The sequence below is a fragment of the Meles meles genome, chromosome 3 (assembly GCF_922984935.1).
Source record: "Meles meles chromosome 3, mMelMel3.1 paternal haplotype, whole genome shotgun sequence".
Lineage (NCBI taxonomy): Eukaryota > Metazoa > Chordata > Mammalia > Carnivora > Mustelidae > Meles > Meles meles.
Genome location: NC_060068.1, coordinates 65,370,966 through 65,393,323, shown reverse-complemented (window position 1 = coordinate 65,393,323; position 22,358 = coordinate 65,370,966). Strand labels below are relative to the sequence as shown.

Genomic DNA, 22,358 nt, shown 5'->3' with positions numbered 1-22,358 from the left:
AAACATAAACTAAAACGGCAGTTGTGAAACATATATAGTAGCTTTCTAGTGAAGACGAAAGTCGATATTTAGTAGGAACATACTAAAAGAAAAAAAAACAAAACAAAACAGAAGGGGTTTTGGTTTAGATTGTTGGCTAAAGCCAGAATCTGTTTCTTTAAAACTTCAATCATCAGAAGCTATTTATTAAGGCAGGCTGCTAGGCAATAAACTCAGATTTGTAATATCTTCTGAATTCCACCCTACCCATCAATGAGGAGAAAGGAGGTTTTTCAGTGTTTCTGTGTCCAGGACGTGGTGAAATGCTTTCTACAGGCTCTCACTTACTGCAACTAGCGACCTCACTGGTAACACAAAGTACTAAATTATTTCCAAAATATAAATGCAAAACTTTGTTTTCTAGGAAATTTAAGCAGTTATAGAAGAACTTTTATTTTCTGAATTACAGCGGATTCAGTCTAGAGTTTGACCATGAAGAATAAAAATTTTCCAACAAAACATGCCATAAATACAGACAGATGACTTTTAATCAAATAATTTTTATCAGCAAAGCCATAATTGTCTGGAACTCTTAGAAATTAAATGGGAATTAGAGTAAAGTAATTAAAAATTGTTTAGTTCTACAAATGGGAAAATCATCATTAGCATATCATTTTCCTTTCAATAAGTAAACATTATCTTCATGTTCAAATTCCTAAAATTAAATTTCCTAAAATACATAGGTCTAGAATTTATAGTTCATATATTTGTATAACACTCATTTACTATTCAACAAGTACCATAAGAATACAGAAAATTTCCCCAAATTGCCAAAAGATATGCATTAAAAAATATTGTAATACAGTGTAAAGTATCTTAAAGAGAAAGAAAACAAACTCATGCTGTTAGTTTACTAACATTGTTTAAATTCTATTTTAGGTGCAACTGTAAATGGGACTGACGCCTTAATTTCTCTGCATTGATTTTATATCCTGACACTTTACTGAATTCCTGTACAAGTTCTAGGAGTTCTGGAGTGGAGCCTTTTGGGTTTTCCAAAATACATTATATGTTTATAAAAAAATTTAAAAATTTAATTAAAAAAATTCTATTTTATTATTTTTACTTAATTTTTAATCTTGCTAAGTGGAATATTCATATTTAAGGTCACCTTAAATTGTTTTTTTTTTTTGTAAGATTTCATTTATTTATTTGATCGAGAGATAGAGAGCAAAGTAAGCACAGCGGCAGGCAGAGGGAGAGGGAGAAGCAGGCTCTCCACTGAGCAGGGAGCCCGATGTGGGAATTGATCCCAGGACCCCAGGATCATGACCTGGGCCAATGGCAGCTGCTTAACCGATTGAGCCACTGAGGCGCCCACCTTAAATCATTCTCAAAAGAAGGCAAGACAGGCAGAAAAAGAGAATGAGAAGAAAGGAAATTGAGAAAAAAGAAAAAAAGGAATGGTAGAGGAGATGAAAGAAGGCTTCCTAGAAGATATGAGAGCCAAAACCTGAAGGCAGGTAGAGGTAGAGGTTCATGAACAAGGGAGCAAGGGCATTTCAAAGACAGAAAACGGTACGAGATAAAAGTATAAGGTATGAATGAAGGACAGTAAGGTGGTTAAACTAACTGGAAGACACAGCTCAGAATCAGAAAGTAAGGAATATGGACAAAAAGATAGGTCCACCTATGCATTATTAAATCCTACCATAAAGAACACATTTACAATAGTGAAAATTGTGTCCTTATGCATATGTAACTAGAATTCATACATCTCAAACCTAAAATGTAGGAAATGAAATGAAATTAATAGTCAACCTTCAGCAGTGAGATTGGTAATAAAAGTAAGTATTTCATGGTGTACCTGAATTCAGAGGAATAAAAAATAAAAACACAAGTATTTCAAACAAGACATGAGAAGCAAGATGGTAGTGAACCAAATGCTAACAACCAGACTTCCCTTCTCTAATCTTTGGATCTTTTGTTGCGACAGTTTTATGTTAGAAGGTTATATTTACTTTTGATAAATATATTGGGAAGTAAATGGGATTGGTACTTGAAGCTCAGGGGTCTACTGATCTAAATTTGAGACACACTGCATTACAGAATAAATCCTGTTAATTGGTGTGATCATTTGGGGCCAGATTGATCACAAACACAAATGCGAATGCAGGCATAGGAGGTGGGAAATCTAGATAATGCAGAATATTTTATCTCTATCTATATATAATCATTAAAGTGAAACTTCATAATACTTTATCATTTAGAGTAAGATCCACCAAAAATCAAACCTGTGACAATCCATATGTCCAAAGAACATTAGATAGGAGATCTAGGAGAAAGGAATCACTTGTACATGGACAATCTAAAAAGATACAGTTGCTAAATTCTGACAGAGATAATGCTAGGGGATAGAGGTTAAGGGTGAAAAAGACGCAGATGACAAAAAGGCCTAAATTTGTTTACAGAACAGCACCTGTCCAAGTGAACAAATATGCATGGCTCATGGAAAGGAGTAAACTGTAAGCCCCATTTAAAAACAAAACAAAACAAACATCCCCAGTTCTTCTGTAAGGTCATATACTATGAATATTCCTAGAATCAACATACTACTAGCCTGCGGCATATAAGTAATTCACTTATGGGGAATGGGGAAATATCTCATGTGCAGCAGAAATTACTCAGGACATTAATTAAACTTAAGTTACAAATGATAGCGAAAAATGTCAAGAACTCTGAAGGGCCCGAGATTTTATTCTCTTTGCCAGCTAACAAGTTAGCCTGCTACTATTTCATGGATATTGCCAAAAGACACTAGATTTCTATGTCAGAGACAAAAGACTTTATTACTCCAGGTATTCAGCAAGCAGCATAAGCTTATTTTCATCTCTTTCTTTTGTCCTTCAAGTCCTAAAGAGGCAATATGGACAGGCTAAAGATAGAGGCCAAGCACACAGTGGGACTGCATCATAGCTAAGGAACCTCAAAATTTATGAAGCTCAATCTCATAAGGGGCTTACTAGCAAACCTGCCCATTCTTTGCCTCTAGTGGAGGACGGGAAGAGCATTTTCCTGAAGAGCAAACAAATCTGTTCTCTCCCTTGGAGGAAGACACAACCTCTGTCTTCCAAGCTGTTTCCTACACAATACCCTTGAAAAGATAATCCACAGCAAAAGCTGTCAACGCCTTTGCTCAGACACATGTGGAAAAGTAATCCATGGAGAACTGTCTTCCAACAAAAATAAACTAAGTTTCATATATTCTTTATGCTGCTGTTTAACCAAGTAATTCATTCTGACTAGTTTTTTAAAGAATCAAAACAGGAATATAGGAACTTCAGCTTTTCCTTAAAGAACTAAAGTAGTATGCATTATCACACTAAACAAATGTGTTTTTGTTTTTTTTTTAGGATTTTGTTTATTAATTTGACAGAGATCACAAACAGGCAAAGAGGCAGGCAGAGACAGAGGAAGGGAAGCAGGCTCTCTGCCAAGCAGAGAGCCTGATGCAGGGCTCGATCCCAGGACCCTGGGATCATGACCTGAGCTGAAGGCAGAGGCTTTAACCCACTGAGCCCCTCAGTGGGTATAGCCCCTCCATGTGTATTTTATTAAAATTATTTAACATGACGTAGGATGAGCAAAACTTTCGGCTTAATGAAACATTCGGCTTAACAGAACATTCACCTTAATGACAAATGACATTTTCAAGGGTTCCTCGCAGTGGTACCGTGTGAGGAAACGAAATGCTCACAAGGCCTAATCCTTCATCAAGTCAAAGGTAAGTAGGTTAGACACACTTTATTAGCCAAGCAAATATCAATCTTCTTCACACAGATAAGAATTTTTTTTACCTTTATTGAGGAATAACTGTGATGATTTGATATATATACACATTGCAGAATGATAAACAAGATTAATACAATTAACATATCCATCACTTCATATAATTAACATAAGTAATTCTTTTTTTTTTTTTTTTTTTTTTAAAGATAACCACTTAAAAGAACACTTATTCCTCCTGGCATAGCAGAGGATTCAACCTCTTAAAAACATTTAAAAGATAAAATTCGTCATGAATTTGTCTTCTGATGTAATGACTCAATACAAAATATTAAGGTCATGGGAAGGACAGGTTTACATAAAAACATAAACTTTGAGAATATGTTTCAAACATAACCATTTAAATAAACAAAAAAAAACCAAACAATTTTTAAAATCACTTTTGTTTTTTAACAAAAGACTTCATGAACTGCTTTAGCTTCAAAACCTTTATTCTGACTCTTCAAAACTGGGAAAAAAAATAGAGTGTGAAGTTTAATATATGACCATACCTCTCCTAGAGCTTCGTATCTTTTCTGGTTCCATCTGTGCAAATCTTCTTGGTAGTTAAAAACAAATGGTTCCCCTGTTTTTATGTGTCTTAACTGTCCCTCTAGAAGATAAACAAACAGTATTGCTATGATTCAGAGTATATTTATAATAATATGAAAAATAAATAACATCTGATAAAAATTTAAAATAACTTTCTCAGAAGTTTCATTTTTTTCTTTGCATTTTTCCTTCAAATATCAACATGATGCAAACATCTAAGTACTATAAAAGAATGCCCTCAACTACTCAAATGCTGTGCCTTTTGACTTTCATTTCTCTAAAGCAAATTAACATTTGAGGGCCTATAATATATAAGGATCATGGCGAGCTACAGCTGTGAACAAGGTCTCAGTGTCTAAGCTTAGAGGCTAGAGGAGGAGTAAAAGCATAAATATCCAAAAGTTAAGCAAATTTTAGGAAGGTAAACAAGAATGAAGTTAAGTCAACAATCTAAAAACTGCCACAGGTTGGGGCGCCTGGGTGGCTCAGTGGATTAAGCCGCTGCCTTCGGCTCAGGTCATGATCTCAGGGTCCTGAGATCGAGCCCTGCGTCGGGCTCTCTGCTCCACAGGGAGCCTGCTTCCTCCTCTCTCTCTGCCTGCCTCTCTGCCTACTTGTGATCTCTCTCTGTCAAATAAATTAAAAAAAAAAAAAAAAAGATTTAAAAACTGCCACAGGCAACTCATGCAGACAATAAAGACTAAAATGAGTTTAGAAAAATGGAAGAGGAAGACCCTTATAGGTTAGAATAGTTTCAGAGGTTCCAGGGAGATTTCTCAAGTAGGCCTAAAGTATGTTTAAGATTTCAAATGAACACTGGAGAAAAGCAGTGAGCCAGTATCGGTTTGGGCTATCAAGTCAGACATATTCAATTCAGAGATTTTACTGATAATAACTTTGCTAATAATAACAAGGCAATAAGCAATCAAGAGGCACAGGCAAAGAAAAGAAGGAGAGGTCTGGGACAGCCTAGGCATTTCCTCCCAGGTCCTTCACTCTCACTGGCAGCACTCTGGTCCAGAGCAGGTGAAGTCTCAGTGTGAGACGAAAAGGTTACCTCATACATTGGTGAGCATTTGGTTACAAAATACTTCAGTTTTATGTGCCAGAGAGTGGTACTGCTTCTGTGATATCCTTCAGAGAAATATATTTCAAATATCCACAGATTATGCTTGTTTACCATAAGCAAACCGAAACCAGTCACCCGCTCAAAGTATTCTATAGATAAACACTCTGCTCATAGCAAACATTAGTCTATATTCACTAAAAGATTACATTATCAGGATGTTTTTAAGGAGAAAAGACCAGGCCTTGTGTTCTTTCTTTCCCAGAAGTGTGCCGCTGGTGATCAGGAGAGAGACCACAGGCCAATTACTTTAACCTATTCTCCCCTGCCTCTACCTAGCAATTCAGACAAAAATGTGAAAAATGGACAGAACGTTCAAGTAATAGTGAACAATCCATTTTAACAGAAACAAAACGAAGTACTGAGCCAAACTGCAGAACACTGGAGAACATGTTGGGATCAAAAAGCAGAAGACTCCAACTACTGGGTCTGGACTTTATGCTAAGAGCAGTGAGGCACAAGAAAGGGTTCAGAGACCAAAGAGGGACATGACATGCAGAGTGGAACTTAGTATTTGATTTTTATTCAATGAGGGCAGGAGTAGACAAAAAGTTGAAAGGAATGTATGGCACTAAAACTGAACCCTGGAAATATACTACTTCAAGTAAAACTACTTCACTATTTTTATGAATCAATTTCACCACATGTAAAACTGTCTTTTCAAATATGCAAAACAAGGGCTAATCCTTATTTGTAGAGTTTTTAATACTCTCAACATGAGACACTGTGTTGGATCACTACATAGAACACTCTTTTTTGGGTTCTTTAGGAAAATGGGACCTATTAAAACAGCCACCTATTACCACTACTGTTAAAAGTGAAAAGGTTAAGGGGCGCCTGGATGGCTCAGTGGTTAAAGCCGCTGCCTTCGGCTCAGGTCATGATCTCAGGGTCCTGGGATCGAGTCCCGCATCGGGCTCTCTGCTCAGCAGCAAGCCTGCTTCCCTCTCTCTCTGCCTGCCTCTCTGCCTACTTGTGATCTCTCTCTGTCAAATAAGTAAATAAAAAAAAAAAATCTTTAAAAAAAAAGTGAAAAGGTTAAGAGGCAAAGAAAGTGAGCACTCTTATCCAGAAAAAATATCTGGATCACTTAGGTTGTATTTTTATTGTAAATATGGCATTTCTCAAAGGTTTGGTCAATCACTCCAGTGACCGTCAAAGGTCTGATTTAGGCCATTTTAGCGTAGGGTCCCCTAAAATCAGCTGTAAAGTTTCACATGTATACTTAAATATGTGCTATTCTGGGAAATGTATCCATATAGTTTATCAGATTTGTTATGGAGTCCAGGACCTCAAAGAGGCTATCACTTGCCTAAATGAATTAATAAGTTCAAAGTATTTAGAATACTTCCTGGCATGTATTAAGAGTTCAGTAAATGTCAGGTATTATAGAAGATGATATTCAAACTCAAATGGTCTGCCACAAGTTCAATTACTTTTTCTAGTGATCTAAAAGTGTGCTCTCTCATAATACTGCACCAGAGCAGAGGGAGTATAGGTGAGGGTAAAAGGGGAAAAGCCTTCAACTTCTTCATCAGCAAGGACATTTGAGCTGGGCCTTATACAATTACAACAATGGGAAACACAAGATGTATTTGAAAAGGCACAGAAGGGGCGCCTGGGTGGCTCAGTGGGTTAAAACTCTGCCTTGGGCTCAGGTCATGATCTCAGGGTCCTGGGATCAAATCCTGCATCAGGCTTTCTGCTCAGCAGGGAGCCTGCTTCCTCCTCTCTCTCTCTCTCTCTGCCTGCCTCTCTGCCTACTTGGAATCTCTCTTTGTCAAATAAATAAATAAAATCTTTCAAAAAAAAGGCACGGTGATTTTAAAGAATAAAGTATAAATCTGATGCAGGTAAAAACAATCTCTTCCCCTTTGTTACAAATTGTCTGGCTTAGAATAATATTTGTATCCAAATTCTTCTTTTATCCAACTAACTACTTTAAAATCCTTTAGGAAAAATTAGAAATTTCTTCAATCAGGTAATGAAAGTTTAATTCCAAACCTTTCATAAGAGTTCTTGTTATCATAAAGTTAAAAAAGAATTCCCAAAAGATACTAAGTTAGAATTGCCTTTTCAGGGGTTTAGTATTGAGACCCAGTTTCCTGTCTCCAAATCCTCACCTCTTTGAAAAAATATTCACCATTAACCCAAATTCAAAGGTGAACATATCAAGCTAAAAACAGATCCTTAAAAGTGACATTCTCTCCTTAGAATTCAAGCATTTCTCCTTAATACTGTTAGTCTATGCTTATGCAAGACAATGTCCAAGATACTTATAAAATAAATGGTAGGCATGTGCAAGGATGCACACACATTTGAGGTATACATACATGAAAAGGCGTATGTGTATGCAAAGGTATAGGTATCACATAAGTGTGAATGTGAGGTAAGTACATGTAAGGATGTACAAGTGAGTGGAAAGTCGTCTGTATGTATCTGATAAGAAAGGGAAAGATAAAAGTTTATTACTTCTGGAGCACCTGGCTAGCTAGGTCAGTAAAACAAACAATTACTACTCATACATATCTTGGCATTAAGATATCCTTTATTAAAAGCATGAAAATTAACATCAGATAAGAGATCAAAGTTTCTAATATCATGTTTAAAATCAATTAATCTTCTAGTACACAGAGACTGTCACTATAAATCCTGACATATGTAAGTGTTATTATTAAGGGATATCCACTACCATAATGGTAACAAATCACCAATTTAGTTGATGTGGAGCAACAAACAGAAAGCTAGAACTTTAGACTCTAAGCCTGTAACACTAGTACTCTTCAAATGTTTAATAGTATGTTATTAACTCAATCAATCATAATTCTTTGTTCTAGAAACATCCTTGTAACTTATGGTATGTTCTTCTAAACCCCAAGTGGAAAGTCTTTCTTATTCAGAATTTAATTAATAAATTTTAAAAGAGGCAGGATGCCTGGATGGCTCATTCAGTTAAATATCGGCCTTTGGCTCAGATCATGATCTCGGGGTCCTGGGATGGTGGAGCCCTGTATCAGGCTCTCTGCTCAGCAGAGAGTTTGCTTCTCCCTCTCTGTCTCTCATTCTTACTCTCACTCTCTCTCAAATAAACAAATAAATAATCTTTAAAAAAGTAAAATAAATTTTAAAATAAGGATGTTGCCTGAAAAAAATCACGGAAAACTGAGTATTAGGCTTTAAAATATTATCACAGATGATAACTGCTAGCCATTTCCTTTTAAATACGTGAAAAAGTAGTGTCTTTCTACATAATATAATTAGAGTTCCAATTGGATGCCTGAGAGTGGAAAGCTCTGGGCTGAAATATGTTAAGTCACATCAAATTCATGTCCATTGGTTTAAGTGATTTGACATTAACTTCACCATGAAGGGATAAGTCATTATTTCTTTTTTTTCTTTTTTTTTTTTAAATATTTTATTTATTTATTTGACAGAGAGAGATCACAAGTAGATAGAGAGGCAGGCAGAGAGAGAGAGAGAGAGAGGGAAGCAGGCTCCCTGCTGAGCAGAGAGCCCGATGAGGGACTCGATCCCAGGACCCTGAGATCATCACCTGAGCCGAAGGCAGCGGCTTAACCCACTGAGCCAACCCAGGTGCCCCAGATAAGTCATTATTTCTTAAATGAAATACATAAAACATTCTAACTGGCAAATAAAAATAGTGAATAATATCTGTCCTATGAGTCTATTAGCATGATAAATAAATCTTGTATGTAGAAAACACTTACTTTCATTAAAAGCATATTCAAATCCTTCCAGGGTATCAGGAAAATCAAGAGGTGGTTCATCTTTTTTCATTAGTTCATCCAAATCAATCCTAGATAATAAATCTAGAAAAGAATATGAAATGCGTTAACATTCATTTTCTTAATAACAGTTATATTTTAATAACAAAGTTAATAATATTGTATTTTTTATTATTTTAAGCATCCTTTTGTTCTACTAGATTACTTTATATGAGTTGCCTTATTGATAATGTTTTTAAAATTTTAAGTTCCCCAAGTGCTATATCATGACAATATCAAAAGCACTTTCAAAATCATCAATTCCCAAAACAATCACAATTTTAGATCCTATGTACACTGTAGTAAATTATTAACTTCTTCTCCTCAAAATATTCAGCTATTAATGTGTATCTCACTAACCTCCATCTATAGTTTCAAAAGTTTCAGGTCTTTTAAATGGTCACTAAATCTTATATAAAGATGAAACTACTATTTATGAATAAGGAAGCTTACAAATTTAAATGGGGTAATATAGCACATTATTCTATTTTATAGGAAAAAAATCACAACATTAAAATACAACATGCTAACTGGAGAAAATGTGGTTAACACAAAGTTTTTATTCTTCACACCCTTTGATTTCCATACAATAAAAATACTCTCAACAAAGGTTTTTAAATAAATAAATTTTTAAAATAAAGTAATAAATTTTTAAATAAATATTAAATTTAAATGTTTTAAATAAATAAATTATTTTGAAATAATTCTGGAGTTATAGAAAAGTTGAAAGAAAATACAGATAGTGTCTTTATGTCTTCTACCCAGTTTCCCCTATTGTTAACACCTAAAAAACAGATATCAAGTCAGGAAATGGGTGGAAGACATGAGCAGACACTTCTCCAAAGAAGATATACAAATAGCTAATAGACACATGAAAAAGTGTTCATCATCATTAACCATTAGGGAAATTCAAATTAAAACCATACTGAGATATCACCTTACACCAGTCAGAATGGCCAAAATTAACAGGGCAAGAAACAACAAATGTTGGAGAAGTTGTGGAGAAAGGCGAACCCTCTTACATTGTTGGTGGGGATGCAAATTGGTGCAGACACTTTGGAAAACAGTGTGGAGGTTCCTCAAAAAATAAAAAATAGAGCTACCCTATGACCTGGCAGTTGCACTACTGGGTATTTACCCCAAAGATACAGATGTAGTAAAAAGAAGGGCTATATGCACCCCAATGTTCATAGCAGCAATGTCCACAATAGCCAAAATGTGGAAAGAGCCAAGATGCCCTTCCACAGATGAATGGATAAAGAAGATAGGAGTCCATATACACAACGGAGTATTACTCAGCCATCAAAAAGGATGAATACCCAACCTTTGCATCAACATGGATGGGACTGGAGGAGAGTATGTTAAGTGAAATAAGTCAAGCAGAGAAAGTCAATTATCATACGGTTTCACTTACTTGGGGAACATAAGGAATAGTATGGGAGGACATTAGGAGAAGGGAAAAATGAAGGGGGAGAAATCAGAGTGGGAGACGAACCATGATAGACTGTGGACTCCAGGAAACAAACGGAGGATTTCAGAAGGGAGGGAGGTAGAGGGATGGATGAACCTGCTTATGGGTATTAAGAAGGGCACAGATTCCATGGATCACTGGGTGTCATATGCAAACAATAAATTATGGAACACTCTATCAAACACTAATGATATACTGATGGCGACTAACGTAACACAATAAAAAAAAATTTTTTTTAAAGATTTTATTTATTTATTTGGCAGAGAGAGATCACAAGTTGGCAGAGAGGCAGGCAGAGAGAGAGAGAGAGAAGCAGGCTCTCTGCTGAGCAGAGAGCCCGATGCGGGACTCGATCCCAGGACCCTGAGACCATGACCTGAGCCGAAGGCAGTGGCCCAACCCACTGAGCTAAAAATTAAACAAAATAAAAAAAAAACCATCCTATATTACCAGGGTACATTTGTGAAAGTGAAGAAAACAACATCTGTATGTTCCTATTAACTAAGCCCGAAATTATTCATCCGTTTTCCCATTAAGGTCCATTTTCCATTCCAGGATCCCATCCATAACACCACCCCACATACAGTTGTCATGTCTATCAGTCTCCTCTGGCCTGTGACAGATTCCACTCTGTCTCTTTTCTATGATCATGACTCTTTTGGGGAATATTGGTTGGGTATTTTGCAGAATGACCCTCAAATTAGGTATGTCTGATTTTTTTTTTTTTTCTTTTTGTGATTAGACCAGAGTTACAGGTTTTTAGAAGGAATACCACAGAGGTAAACTGCCCCTCTTATCACATCATATCGAAGGGAACATGATATCCATGGTATAATCACTGGGGATGTTAATCTCCATCAGCTGGCTAAGGCAGTATCTGCCAGACTTCTCAACTATGATCAGTATTTTTTCCCTTTCTATAATCTATTCCTCAGAAGTGAGTAAGGCTAGCCCACATTCAAGGAAGAAAAGTAGAACTGTGCTCTGCCTTATGGAACAAAGAATATCTACATACATAATTTGTAATTCTTCTGTATGAATTTTTGTCTCTCTTCCTCCATTTAGACATTTATTCAATCTTATATCAGTATAGAATCAGGGATATTTATTATATAATTTGGGTTATAATAAATACTACATCATTTATTTTGTTGCTCAAATTGTTCCAGCAATGGCCATGGCTATAAGCTCTTCCAGCTGGCTCCTGTAACTGTTTGACATGCTCTTATTTTTTGTTTTTAAATATTTCCCTATTTTGTGTTACCACAAAATGCTTGTTCTAGGCTTATCTTTTCCCTGCCGCAGGCTAGAATCAGTCTGTCAGCAAGTATTTAATGATACCTTTTAGGCTCTTATTATAGAATGAAGCAAAAATTCTCACTATTATGTCATCAGAGTTATATCAAAACTCAAAAAGCAAAAAGATAAACTTCAAATTTATTGTTCCAAAGAAAAGATATTTTTTAAAAAGTTTAGGTTTCGGGGCACCTGGGTGGCTCAGTGGGTTAAGCCTCTACCTTTGGCTCAGGTCATGATCTCAGGGTCATAGGATCGAGCCCCATATTGGGCTCTCTGTTCAGCAGGGAGCCTGCTTCCCCTTCTCTCTCTGCCTGCCTCTCTGCCTACTTGTGATATTTCTCTGTCAAATAAATAAATAAAATCTTAAAAAAAGAAGTTTAGGTTTCGAGATTTTGCATTGTAACTCAAGTTCTGAACATTCTGAACAGAAACCAACTCCTAGGATACGTAATAAAGCAAACCAGTCCCTTTTCCTACAAAAGAATTATCTCAGAAGAAACACTTTATTTCTGTCTTATAGAAATACAACAAATCCATCTGTATGGAACATCAAAATATGCCAAAGAAAAAAGTAGTTTTTCTACCTCCAGTCTCTAGTCTCTTTCTGTAGGACATAAAGATAAGCCATCAAAAAAATATTAGTACTCTTCAAACTGCTATACCAAATAAACCTCGACTCACATAAAAATACATTATCTTCAAAACTCAAAAATAAAAAAATGTTTGCAAATTCTCTAGTAAAATGGAAATGTCACATAATATGCAAACTGGGCTAACAAAGGGATATAGGCCGACAAATTTCTAATTCACTAGTGAATATCTGAACACCATATACTTCTGTGCAAAACAGAGTAAGATGGAGACGGAAGTTTTTTTAATAGCAAAAACGGCTTGGAGTGGCTCGAAAATTCTCTTTCCAATGAGCTGAGGTTCCTTCACAATAGTCATTTACAGTTCAAACTTAGAAATCTTTTAATCAAATAAACAGCAACCATCTAATTTTTAAGCTGATATATGTCTAACAGTCACTTTTTCTATCAGTTCAGATCATAAAATGCCACCTAACATCTACATACCAATTTAAGGTTTTCACATACTTTATCTCACTTGATCATCACAACCCTATAGAACAGTAGCATGTATTATCATCTTCACTGTCTTTCAGATGAGAAAATGAGCTCAGAGAGGAAAAATGGCTTGTTCGCAATTATACCTTAATAGGACAGTGGGATTAATGGAATAGATGTAGTTTCCAATACCTAACTCAATGCTCTTTCAAAATCACCATACTTACTCTATGTGCCACATGAACCCTAAAATATTCTAACCCCGCTCCTCCTTACCTTATAAAGAATAAAGTTAGGAATATAGAAAATGCTTTTGCCTTGCTTGAAATGTTCCTATGAAGGACAAAATGGAAACTAAATAAATAGACATTCCTTAAACTTCTCTTCTATTAACAAAGGAACCAGATACAGATCTTTTATTTCATTAGCACTGAGAAGACATGTAGAAAGAAAATGTCAGCAATTATTTTTTCTGCTTTTTAAAAAGAAAGCAATACTGTAATTGCATTTTACATAGAGACTGAGTTTCAAAGGCGGTGGATTAGGCAAAAATCAAGTAATAATAAAACATTTCCACTAAAAATACCTTCATTCACCTGTAAAATACAGTACGACTGAATCCATATCATTTAAATATGCATCAGATGTAACACAAGTGTTTTTTCTAAAACATGCCTCTGGTAATTAAAGTGATTCAGCAACTAGAAGTCTAAATTTCAACTAAGCATATGCAATACTTGGATAAAAATACCACTTGACACCCAAAGAAATGAAAACAGAGGCTTAAACAGATATTTGTACACTCATGTTCATAGCAGCATTATTCACAACAGCCAAGAAACAACTGAAGTGGAGGAGTGGTGTGATGGTTAATTTTATGTGTCAACTTAACTAAGCCATGCCGTGCCCAGATATTTGGTTCAGCTTTCCTCTGAGTGTGCCTGCGAAGGTGTTTTGGGATGAGAATTGACATTTGAATCTGGATGAATATGTATATGATACTTTCAAACACTTTTGGAAAACTAACATAATGAAATTGGTTGGTTACTATTAAGGTCACTGGACAAGGAAGTGGAAAAAATAGACAAATTCAGAATTCAAATTCCCAGATCAAGCACATCATCAATAACCTCTAATTTTCTAAGTGTGTCCTGAAGGTAACTCTTATCTCTTGTAGCAGAAGGGCTGAGATTGTTAAAAATCAAACACAGAAGCTCATCCTGCAACTAGCTGAATTATAATGCAAGCAGAACTACCAGCCTCACAGGTGTCCACTGTTAAAGAGAGGACAGTGACTGGGAAAGAATGGGGTCCTGCAAATTGGAATGGAATGCAGTTGAGGACAATGACTCTCTAAATTCTGACCATTCTTTGTCAAAGAAAGCTTTCCCACCCTCAGTAGAAGCAGTCTCTCTACCTTAGTCTGGGAAAATTAAACCTTTGTTTAAGGAAACTGTCATGCCCTCCCCTGAGGCTGTTGCCAGGCAAGACAAAGCTGATTCTTGGGGCACCTGGATGGCTCGGTGGGTTAAGCGTCTAATTTCATTCAGCTCAGGTCATGATATCAGGGTCCTGTGATCAAGTCTCCAATCGAGCTCCCTGCTCAGAGGGCAGTCTTCTCCCTCCCTCTGTCTCTTCCCCTCCCCCTTGCTTGTTCTTTCTTTCTCTTCTTCTCAATAAATAAATAAATAAGCTGATTCTCTTAGGACCCACAGCCCAAAGCCCTCTTTGCATCTAGACTTTCAACTACATTCCAGTCATAGCAGGCCACTAAAGGTGAGGTATAAAGTGTCACTCATAAGGAGGTGCATAACACCCAGCACAACAAAAGAACTACCTGGTTTTTCTAATTTATACAGATAGAAATCCAGAGAACATGTGTGGGAATAAATGTTAAGGGTATGGAACAATGGAAGGTCATGGACCTGGAAGGAACTGGATTGAAGAACTGGTACTAAGGAAATTTGGGAAAGAGTTATGTGAATAAGTCCCCTCTGAAAAGGAAAAAGAAGTGAAAGATATCTGTGTCCCAAATTAACGCTTACCAAAAGGTGACCTCAAAAGAGTAAGATATTAATAATCAAGTGGATAAGATGACTCCTGTGGAGTTCCATAAACTATCAGTTAACATAACATCTCTCCCTAGCCACCCCTGTCATTGCCCAATGGGCTCATGAGCAAAGTGGCCATGGTGGCAGAGATGGTTGTTATGCATGGGCTTATCAATATAAACTTACACTCACCAAAGCCAACCTGGCCACAGCCATTACTGATTGTCCAATCTGCCAGCAGGAAAGAACACCACTTAGTCGCCAATACGGCATCGTTCCTGTAAGTGATCAGTCAGTTACGTGGTCACAGGGGATTACATCAGACCACTTCCATTAGGAAAGAAGCAACATTTTGTTCTTACTGGAATAGACATTTTCTCTGAATACAAATTTGTCTTCCCCGTATGTAATACTTCTATCGTATCTACTGCTTGTGGAGTTACAGAATGCCTTATCTACCATCATGGTATTCCACATAGCATTGCTTCTGATCAAGGAGCTTACTTCACAGCAAAAGAACTGCAGCAATGGTCCCATGCTCATGAAATTCAATGGTCTTACCATTTTCCCAACTATCCTGAAACAGCTAGTTTGAGAGAATGGTGAAATGGCCTTTTGAAGATTATGGTGCCAGCAAGGTGTTAGAACCTTGCTGGGCTGAGCAAGATTCTTCAGAAGGCTGTACATACTCAGAATCAGTGTCCAATACATGGTGCTATTTCTACCATGGCCATAATTTACAGGTCTAAAAATAAAGCGATAAAATGGGAGTATCACAATTCACTATCACCCCTAGTGATCAAGGAAAGAATGTCCATTTTCTCACTGTTCTTATTCAACAGAGTATTAGGAATCCTAGTAAGTACAAAAAGGCAAGAAAGAGGATAAAAGGCATACTGTCCAATGTGCAAATGACGTGATGGTTTACATAGAAAATATCAAGGAATCTACCCCCTAAATTCCTAGAACTATTAAATGACTTTAGGAAACTCATAAGATATAATATCAACACGTAAAACTTGATTATATTTCCATAAACTATCAGTTAACATGTAGCAACTGAAATTAAGAACACAGCACTGTTTACAATCACTCTAAATATTTTACCTTAGGTATAAATCTAAGAACAAATGTTTACAGCTTACATGTTGAAAATTACAAAATGCTCATGAAGGACATTGAAGATTTAAATAAATGAGAGACATACCAGGTCATGGACTGAAAGATGCAATAAAGACGTCAATTTTCGCCATATTCATCTATAGGTTTAAATATAATTCTTATCAAAATCTCAGTATATTTTTTTGCAGATATAATTTTACTCTAAAATTTATATGGAAGAGCAAACAACCTAGAATAGCTAATAGCTAAACAATTTTGAAAAGGAATAAAATGGGAAGAATCACTCTAATCGTGTTTAAGATATACTAGTAATCAGGGGCACCTGGGTGGCTCAGTGGGTTAAGCCTCTGCCTTCGGCTCAGGTCATGATCTCAGGTCCTGGGATCGAGCCCCGCATCAGGCTCTCTGCTCAACAGGGAGCCTGCTTCCTCCTCTCTCTCTGCCTGCCTCTCTGCCTACTTATGATCTCTCTGTCAAATAAATAAATAAAATCTTAAAAAAAAAAAAAAGATATACTAGTAATCAATTGAGTGTGATATTAAAGAAGAGATAGACACAGATCCGTGGAGCAAAAGAACCCAAAATACGGCCACCCAAACACCCAAATATAACCAATTCATTTTTGACAAAGATGGAAGAAATCATTCCATGGTGGAAAGATAGTCCTTTCACAAATGGTGCTGGTGCAAATAGACATTAACCAACCAAACCAACCAACAAACCAAACACCCACCTTGGCTTAGATCTCCTACCTTCTATAAAAATTAACTCAAAATATATCATAATGTAAAATCTAAAATTATAAAACTTTTAGAACACAGGAGAAAATCTTCACAAACCAGGGTTAGGAAAAGGATACACAGACATGACACTAAAAGCATAATCCATAAAAGATAAAACTGGTAAGTTGACTTCTCTAAAGATAAAGTTTAATTCAGTTTGACAATTTGTTCTAAATATACTTTGCTATGCACTGTCACTTTATTTTCTATTATGTCCAATTTAACTCCTTCATGAATTGTTAGAAGCTCATGTGTACCAGGCTTTTTATTCCTATAGTACCAATAAATTAAAAGATTCAGAGAAGCTAAGTAGCTAGTTCACGGTGAGCAGAAAAACCTAAGTTTGAATCCAGGCAATTTCATCTTTAGACCCTATCCCTACTCTTTTTACATACTTCTAGTAGCTCTAAAATCCAGAAAACCTATGCAAATTCTTATATATTGCTTGAGAAAGTGTAAATTGGAATGACTATTTGGAAAATGTAATTTTCACATTATCAAGTAAGGCTGAAGATGCACAAAATCTATCTAGGAAACCCAGTGAGTCTATTTAGAAGGAAATACACACATTCCTTCACCTCTTTCCTAAATCAGCCATTATTTTGAGAGTGCTAGTTATTTCCAGCAGCATACAAGCATACACTAAAACCTTCTACAGAATTTCCACAGCTTTCTCCAATTCCTCTCTTTCAATTTTCTATGGAAACTCTCCCATGTAGCTTTCATTTCCACCAATTCGTGAAAACAGTTCTTTGTGATGATCACCAATGACCTCCACACTGTCAAATCTAAAAGTAATCTCTCAGTCCTCATCTAACCTGAATCATTACCATGACTGAATGAATTACTCCCATTTTCTTCATTTGGCGTTCAGGATCTCTCTCTTGCTCTTGGTTCTCAGACTATTTTACTAGAAATTCATTTTCAGATTCTTTTGCTGGTTCCTCTTCATCTTCCTGACCCTAGAGTTGAGATGCATCAGGGCTCAATCTTCAGATCTCTTCTTTTCTGTCTACACTGATATCCCTGGTGATCTCAATTAGGAGCTCTGGTCCTTTAAATATTACCTCCATGCTAATGATTCCTAAAATTTTTTATCTCTAACCCAAATGCTCTCCCAAACTCCATACTTGACTTCTTTACCTTCCTATTTAAATGACATCTCATCTCATATTTAATATGTCTAAAACCTAACTCTTGCTTTTCACTATTACCACTTGATTTTCAGTTTTCTTAATCTAACACATAGCATCTATCTTGGAGCTTTTCAGGGCAAGAACTTTCACATTTTTCTTGATTTCTCCTCTAACATCCCATGTCTAATCCAACAGAAAATCATGTAATCTCTTCCTTCAAAACATAACCAGAATCTGTCATCATCCTCTTTTGTTACCACTCTAATCCAGCACATCATCATCTCTCACATTTGTCAGGAGAAAGAAATGCTCTTTGCCATTTCCCATATTTGAAGGTAAGGGTAAGTTATACCATCCCCCTGGCACAACATCAGCTCTAAAAGCAGGACAAGATGAGGCAAATTGTGAGCTAAGTAACTGGCTGTGTTGTCATATATATGCTTCAGGCTTTCATGAAAAGAGATAAAAGGTAGAAGGAGAGATCCTTGAGGTATCTTTATTATCCAGCCTTGTAAAACAGGACAGGACAGCAGTGAGGGATTCAGAAGAATGGCTGCAGTCAAGATGGTCTGTGGCATTACCTGCAAAGCACCATAGAGACCACAAAGACTCTACACTGAACAAGTAAAGAGACTCATTATCTGGCATAGTTGGCATCTCAACTTTTAGAAAATCCGTTGAAGAGATCTTTCAGTTCAACAAAACACTTATTTTAGGAGTAAAATTCTTTTAGAATGCAGACTTAAAGTGTAGAACTCAAAATTCCCAAAGAATATCTAGGGTAAATTCCCTCTGAGGTGTTAACATGGAGAGGCTTTCAAAAAATACCCCTAATTAATGCCACAAAGATAGAAAACTAGATTATTAGGCAGATCATTATCCTAGCCTAGCATGACATTCTGATCAAAAAAAAGTATGATAAAGGCAATAGTCTTAACTCAAGAGACCGAGTGTTAGTTTTAGCATTAAATATACAACTTTGGATAAGAAAAGGGTATGAATTCTTAATTATAAAATTACATGATTTTGTGATTTATTTACTGAGTATATACTCCATCTCAGATACTGAAACAGTTGTTAATCCATTACAAACGGATTAAATACTCACATTCTTATTTTAGAATTGAAATGAATGAAAGATCACCTAAATATTCCTATGCCTTCATTAGGCACAATGAAAATACCCTGAAAAAGCAAAATAAGTATGTACCTTTCAGTGCTGTAGTCTTTTCTTTTTCATCTGGACCTCCCTGCTGGATTTGTGCCATGCTTATCCAAATTGGCAACAAAATTAAAGAGCTCAAGGAAATAGACATCAATCTTCAGAAGACAGTCTAGAATGAATGAAAGCAATAAATTAAGCTCTACTCAATCCTACCTACTTCATGAGAACTTCCTAGATCCTCCCAGTTGGGATTAATCTCTCTATTCTGATTTCCCACTATACTTTGTTGATGCCTATACCAAAGTACTTATTATAGCCTGCCTTGCAGTATAGTTATTCATGTATTTGTCTGGGTCAGCTAACAGATTATAAGCCCCAGGATAGAGGTATCAATTTTTGTCATCTTTATACCTCTCATGTCACCAAACACAGGTATCAAACATACAGAAACCCAAAGTCACTGACTAAATACCTATTTAAGTTTAGTTCTCTATCATCTAATTTTTTTTTAAAAAATATCTTCAGGTAGTTCCAAAAGCCTGAAATTTCTTTTAAAATAAACTATAAGCATGTGCCAGTTACAAGATCAGAATGTCTTCCTCCCAACTTAGAGTTACATAAAGCAACTCTAAGTTACCTCTAGTGTAATTCAAAATACAACTTTAAGGGGAAAAAATTAGCCCTTTCAAAAATGAAACTATGCCAAATTCAATGTCTGGAAGCCATACTCTATAAATGGCACCCCAGTAAACAATCATGATATAAAATTATGATTTATTAAAAATCGAATTCTGCTCTATTTTGGCCAAAGGGAAGACATTTATACTATAAATCGATGGTTTTCCCCAGGATGCCCATGAAGACTCCCCCACAAAAAAATCACTATTCCTAAAGTTTAAAAGACAGAAATGCAACACATACAATAGAAAAAATTAAACTAATTTAGTCAATCCATGACTGTTAATGAAATTATACAAAAACCACATTCATGATCACAATAAACAAGACTGAACATTCCTCTGATTGGGGAGCCCAATTTATTTGCTATCCACAAAAAAAACTTCAGTTTCCATTCAGAGGGATATTTTATAATCATCTTTAAAAACTGAGGCATTTTCATAATCAACAGAGTATAGCAGAAAATACTTTTAAAAAATGAATACGAGGGGTGCTTGGATGCTTCAGTTGGTTAAGCATCTGCCTTTGGCTCAGGTCATGATCCTAGGGTCCTGGGCTCTCTGCTCAGCATGGAGCCTGCTTCTCCCTCTCCCTCTGCCTGCCATTCTGCCTACCTGTGCTATTTCTCTCTCTCTGCCAAATTAAAAAAAAAAACCCTAATACTGAAATTTTAAACCATGAATGTTCCAAACAGTCATAAATCATATTGCCCTTATCTCAATTCTAACTGTAGGTTTGGGAGGTGGTTTAAGAGGAAAGACCTTCTGGCTTCACCATTAACTACACGTACCCTTGAAAAATTATTTAACTTTTCTGTCCCTTATTTTCAAATATAAAAAATGGCAATTATAGCCATGTTTCCCTCATCTTGTTACAGTGAGGCTAAATGTAAAATATTTTGCATAGTACCTGATGTGTAATTAAGTGCTCAATGTATGCTGGCTTATACATTTTTTAATTGCTATAAATGTATCACAGCTTCATCATTTAATAATAGCTCTGTGGCCAGGGACAAGACACTTAATATCCAAAATCTCCAGTTTACTCATTTATAAAATGTAGCCCAATTAATAGTGGTTGAGAATTAGTATTATAGAAGGCTCATCATTGCTATTACTATCAGTAATGCTGTTTGTCAATGGAGGTTTCCTAATACGAATAACTAGGATATGAGAATATTTTTGACTGGGAAGGCATTCTCACTTAACAGGAAGGAATTTGTTTCTTCTGTGAACAGGTAACTGAAAACTCTATAAAAGAACAGGTGGTGGGTAATGGGGAGGGCACGTTTTGCATGGAGCACTGGGTGTTGTACAAAAACAAGAATACTGTTACGCTGAAAAAAGAAATAAAATGGAAAAATTTTGGGAAAAAAAAAAAGTACATGACAAAAATGTGTCTACATTCCTTCAAGAAACTATCACAGTTTGTATGGTGGGTGACAGCAGGGTGCAGTGGTGAGTTAAAAGAGACAAGGTCACGGCCCAGGAGGTAGCTTAACTCTCTAGCTACCAAAACAAACTGTCAAATAGCTACTTATAAAAAATATAAGACCTAAAACTGATAATTACATCACATGAAATATATAAGACCTAGACTGATAATTACATCACATAAAAAATATAGTTCTAAGGTTTATCTATTCATATGCAGGAATCAGTCTTATCTGTCAAGTCCCACAAGTTTGTGTACAGGTTTCACCAACCAACTCCCTATTATTCACCATCCTATAGCAGGAATTGAAGAGAAATGTTCATAATGAGAGATCCCACACATTGCTCTCTGTTAACAATTCCACAATTAAATTAACTATCTATAGGACTTCTTGCATTACTTATTATATCCCTCTGCCAACCCAGTATTTCCTCTAAATACAAACAGTTGGGTTATTTTTCATTGGTTCCAAATTGTCTGATTTCTAAACAGAACAATTTATACTATTATTTCATTGTGACTGTTTTAATGAATGAAATTATAAAATATTTTTGGTGCTAGAGTAATTTTCAAGATTCACAGTTTCAAGATGCTCACTAGTGTACAGCATAGTGACTGCAATTAACAATCTTGCATTGCATACTTGCAAGTTGCTAAGAGAGTAAATCTTAAAAGTTCTCATCACACACACACAAAGATGGTTAACTATATGAAGTGATGAATATGTTAACCAACATTATCGTGCAATCATTCTGCAATATGTACTTATATAAATCATTATACTGTACTCCTTAGACTTACATAGTGTTATATGTCAATTATAATCTCAAAAAAAAAAAACCTTTGGGAAAAAAAAAGCTCTAAATACTGTACAATGTTTAATAAC

The 22,358-nt window shown here is 35.9% G+C and overlaps 1 protein-coding gene across 6 annotated transcripts in view; it reads right to left on the bottom strand.

Moving 5' to 3' along the window:
* Nucleotides 1–22,358, bottom strand: part of FAM172A (family with sequence similarity 172 member A) — a 429,585-nt gene that overhangs the window by 371,275 nt on the left and 35,952 nt on the right. For 5 of the 6 annotated variants that reach the window (XM_045999240.1, XM_045999242.1, XM_045999244.1 and 2 more), the window contains exons 2-4: nucleotides 19,406–19,529; nucleotides 9,211–9,312; nucleotides 4,317–4,417 (exon numbers count right to left, since the gene is read on the bottom strand). In XM_045999240.1, coding sequence (XP_045855196.1) covers nucleotides 4,317–4,417; nucleotides 9,211–9,312; nucleotides 19,406–19,511 — 309 coding nt within the window. In that variant the 5' untranslated portion in view covers nucleotides 19,512–19,529. The remainder of the gene's footprint in view (nucleotides 1–4,316; nucleotides 4,418–9,210; nucleotides 9,313–19,405; nucleotides 19,530–22,358) is intronic. The other variant, XM_045999245.1, reaches the window with a different exon arrangement.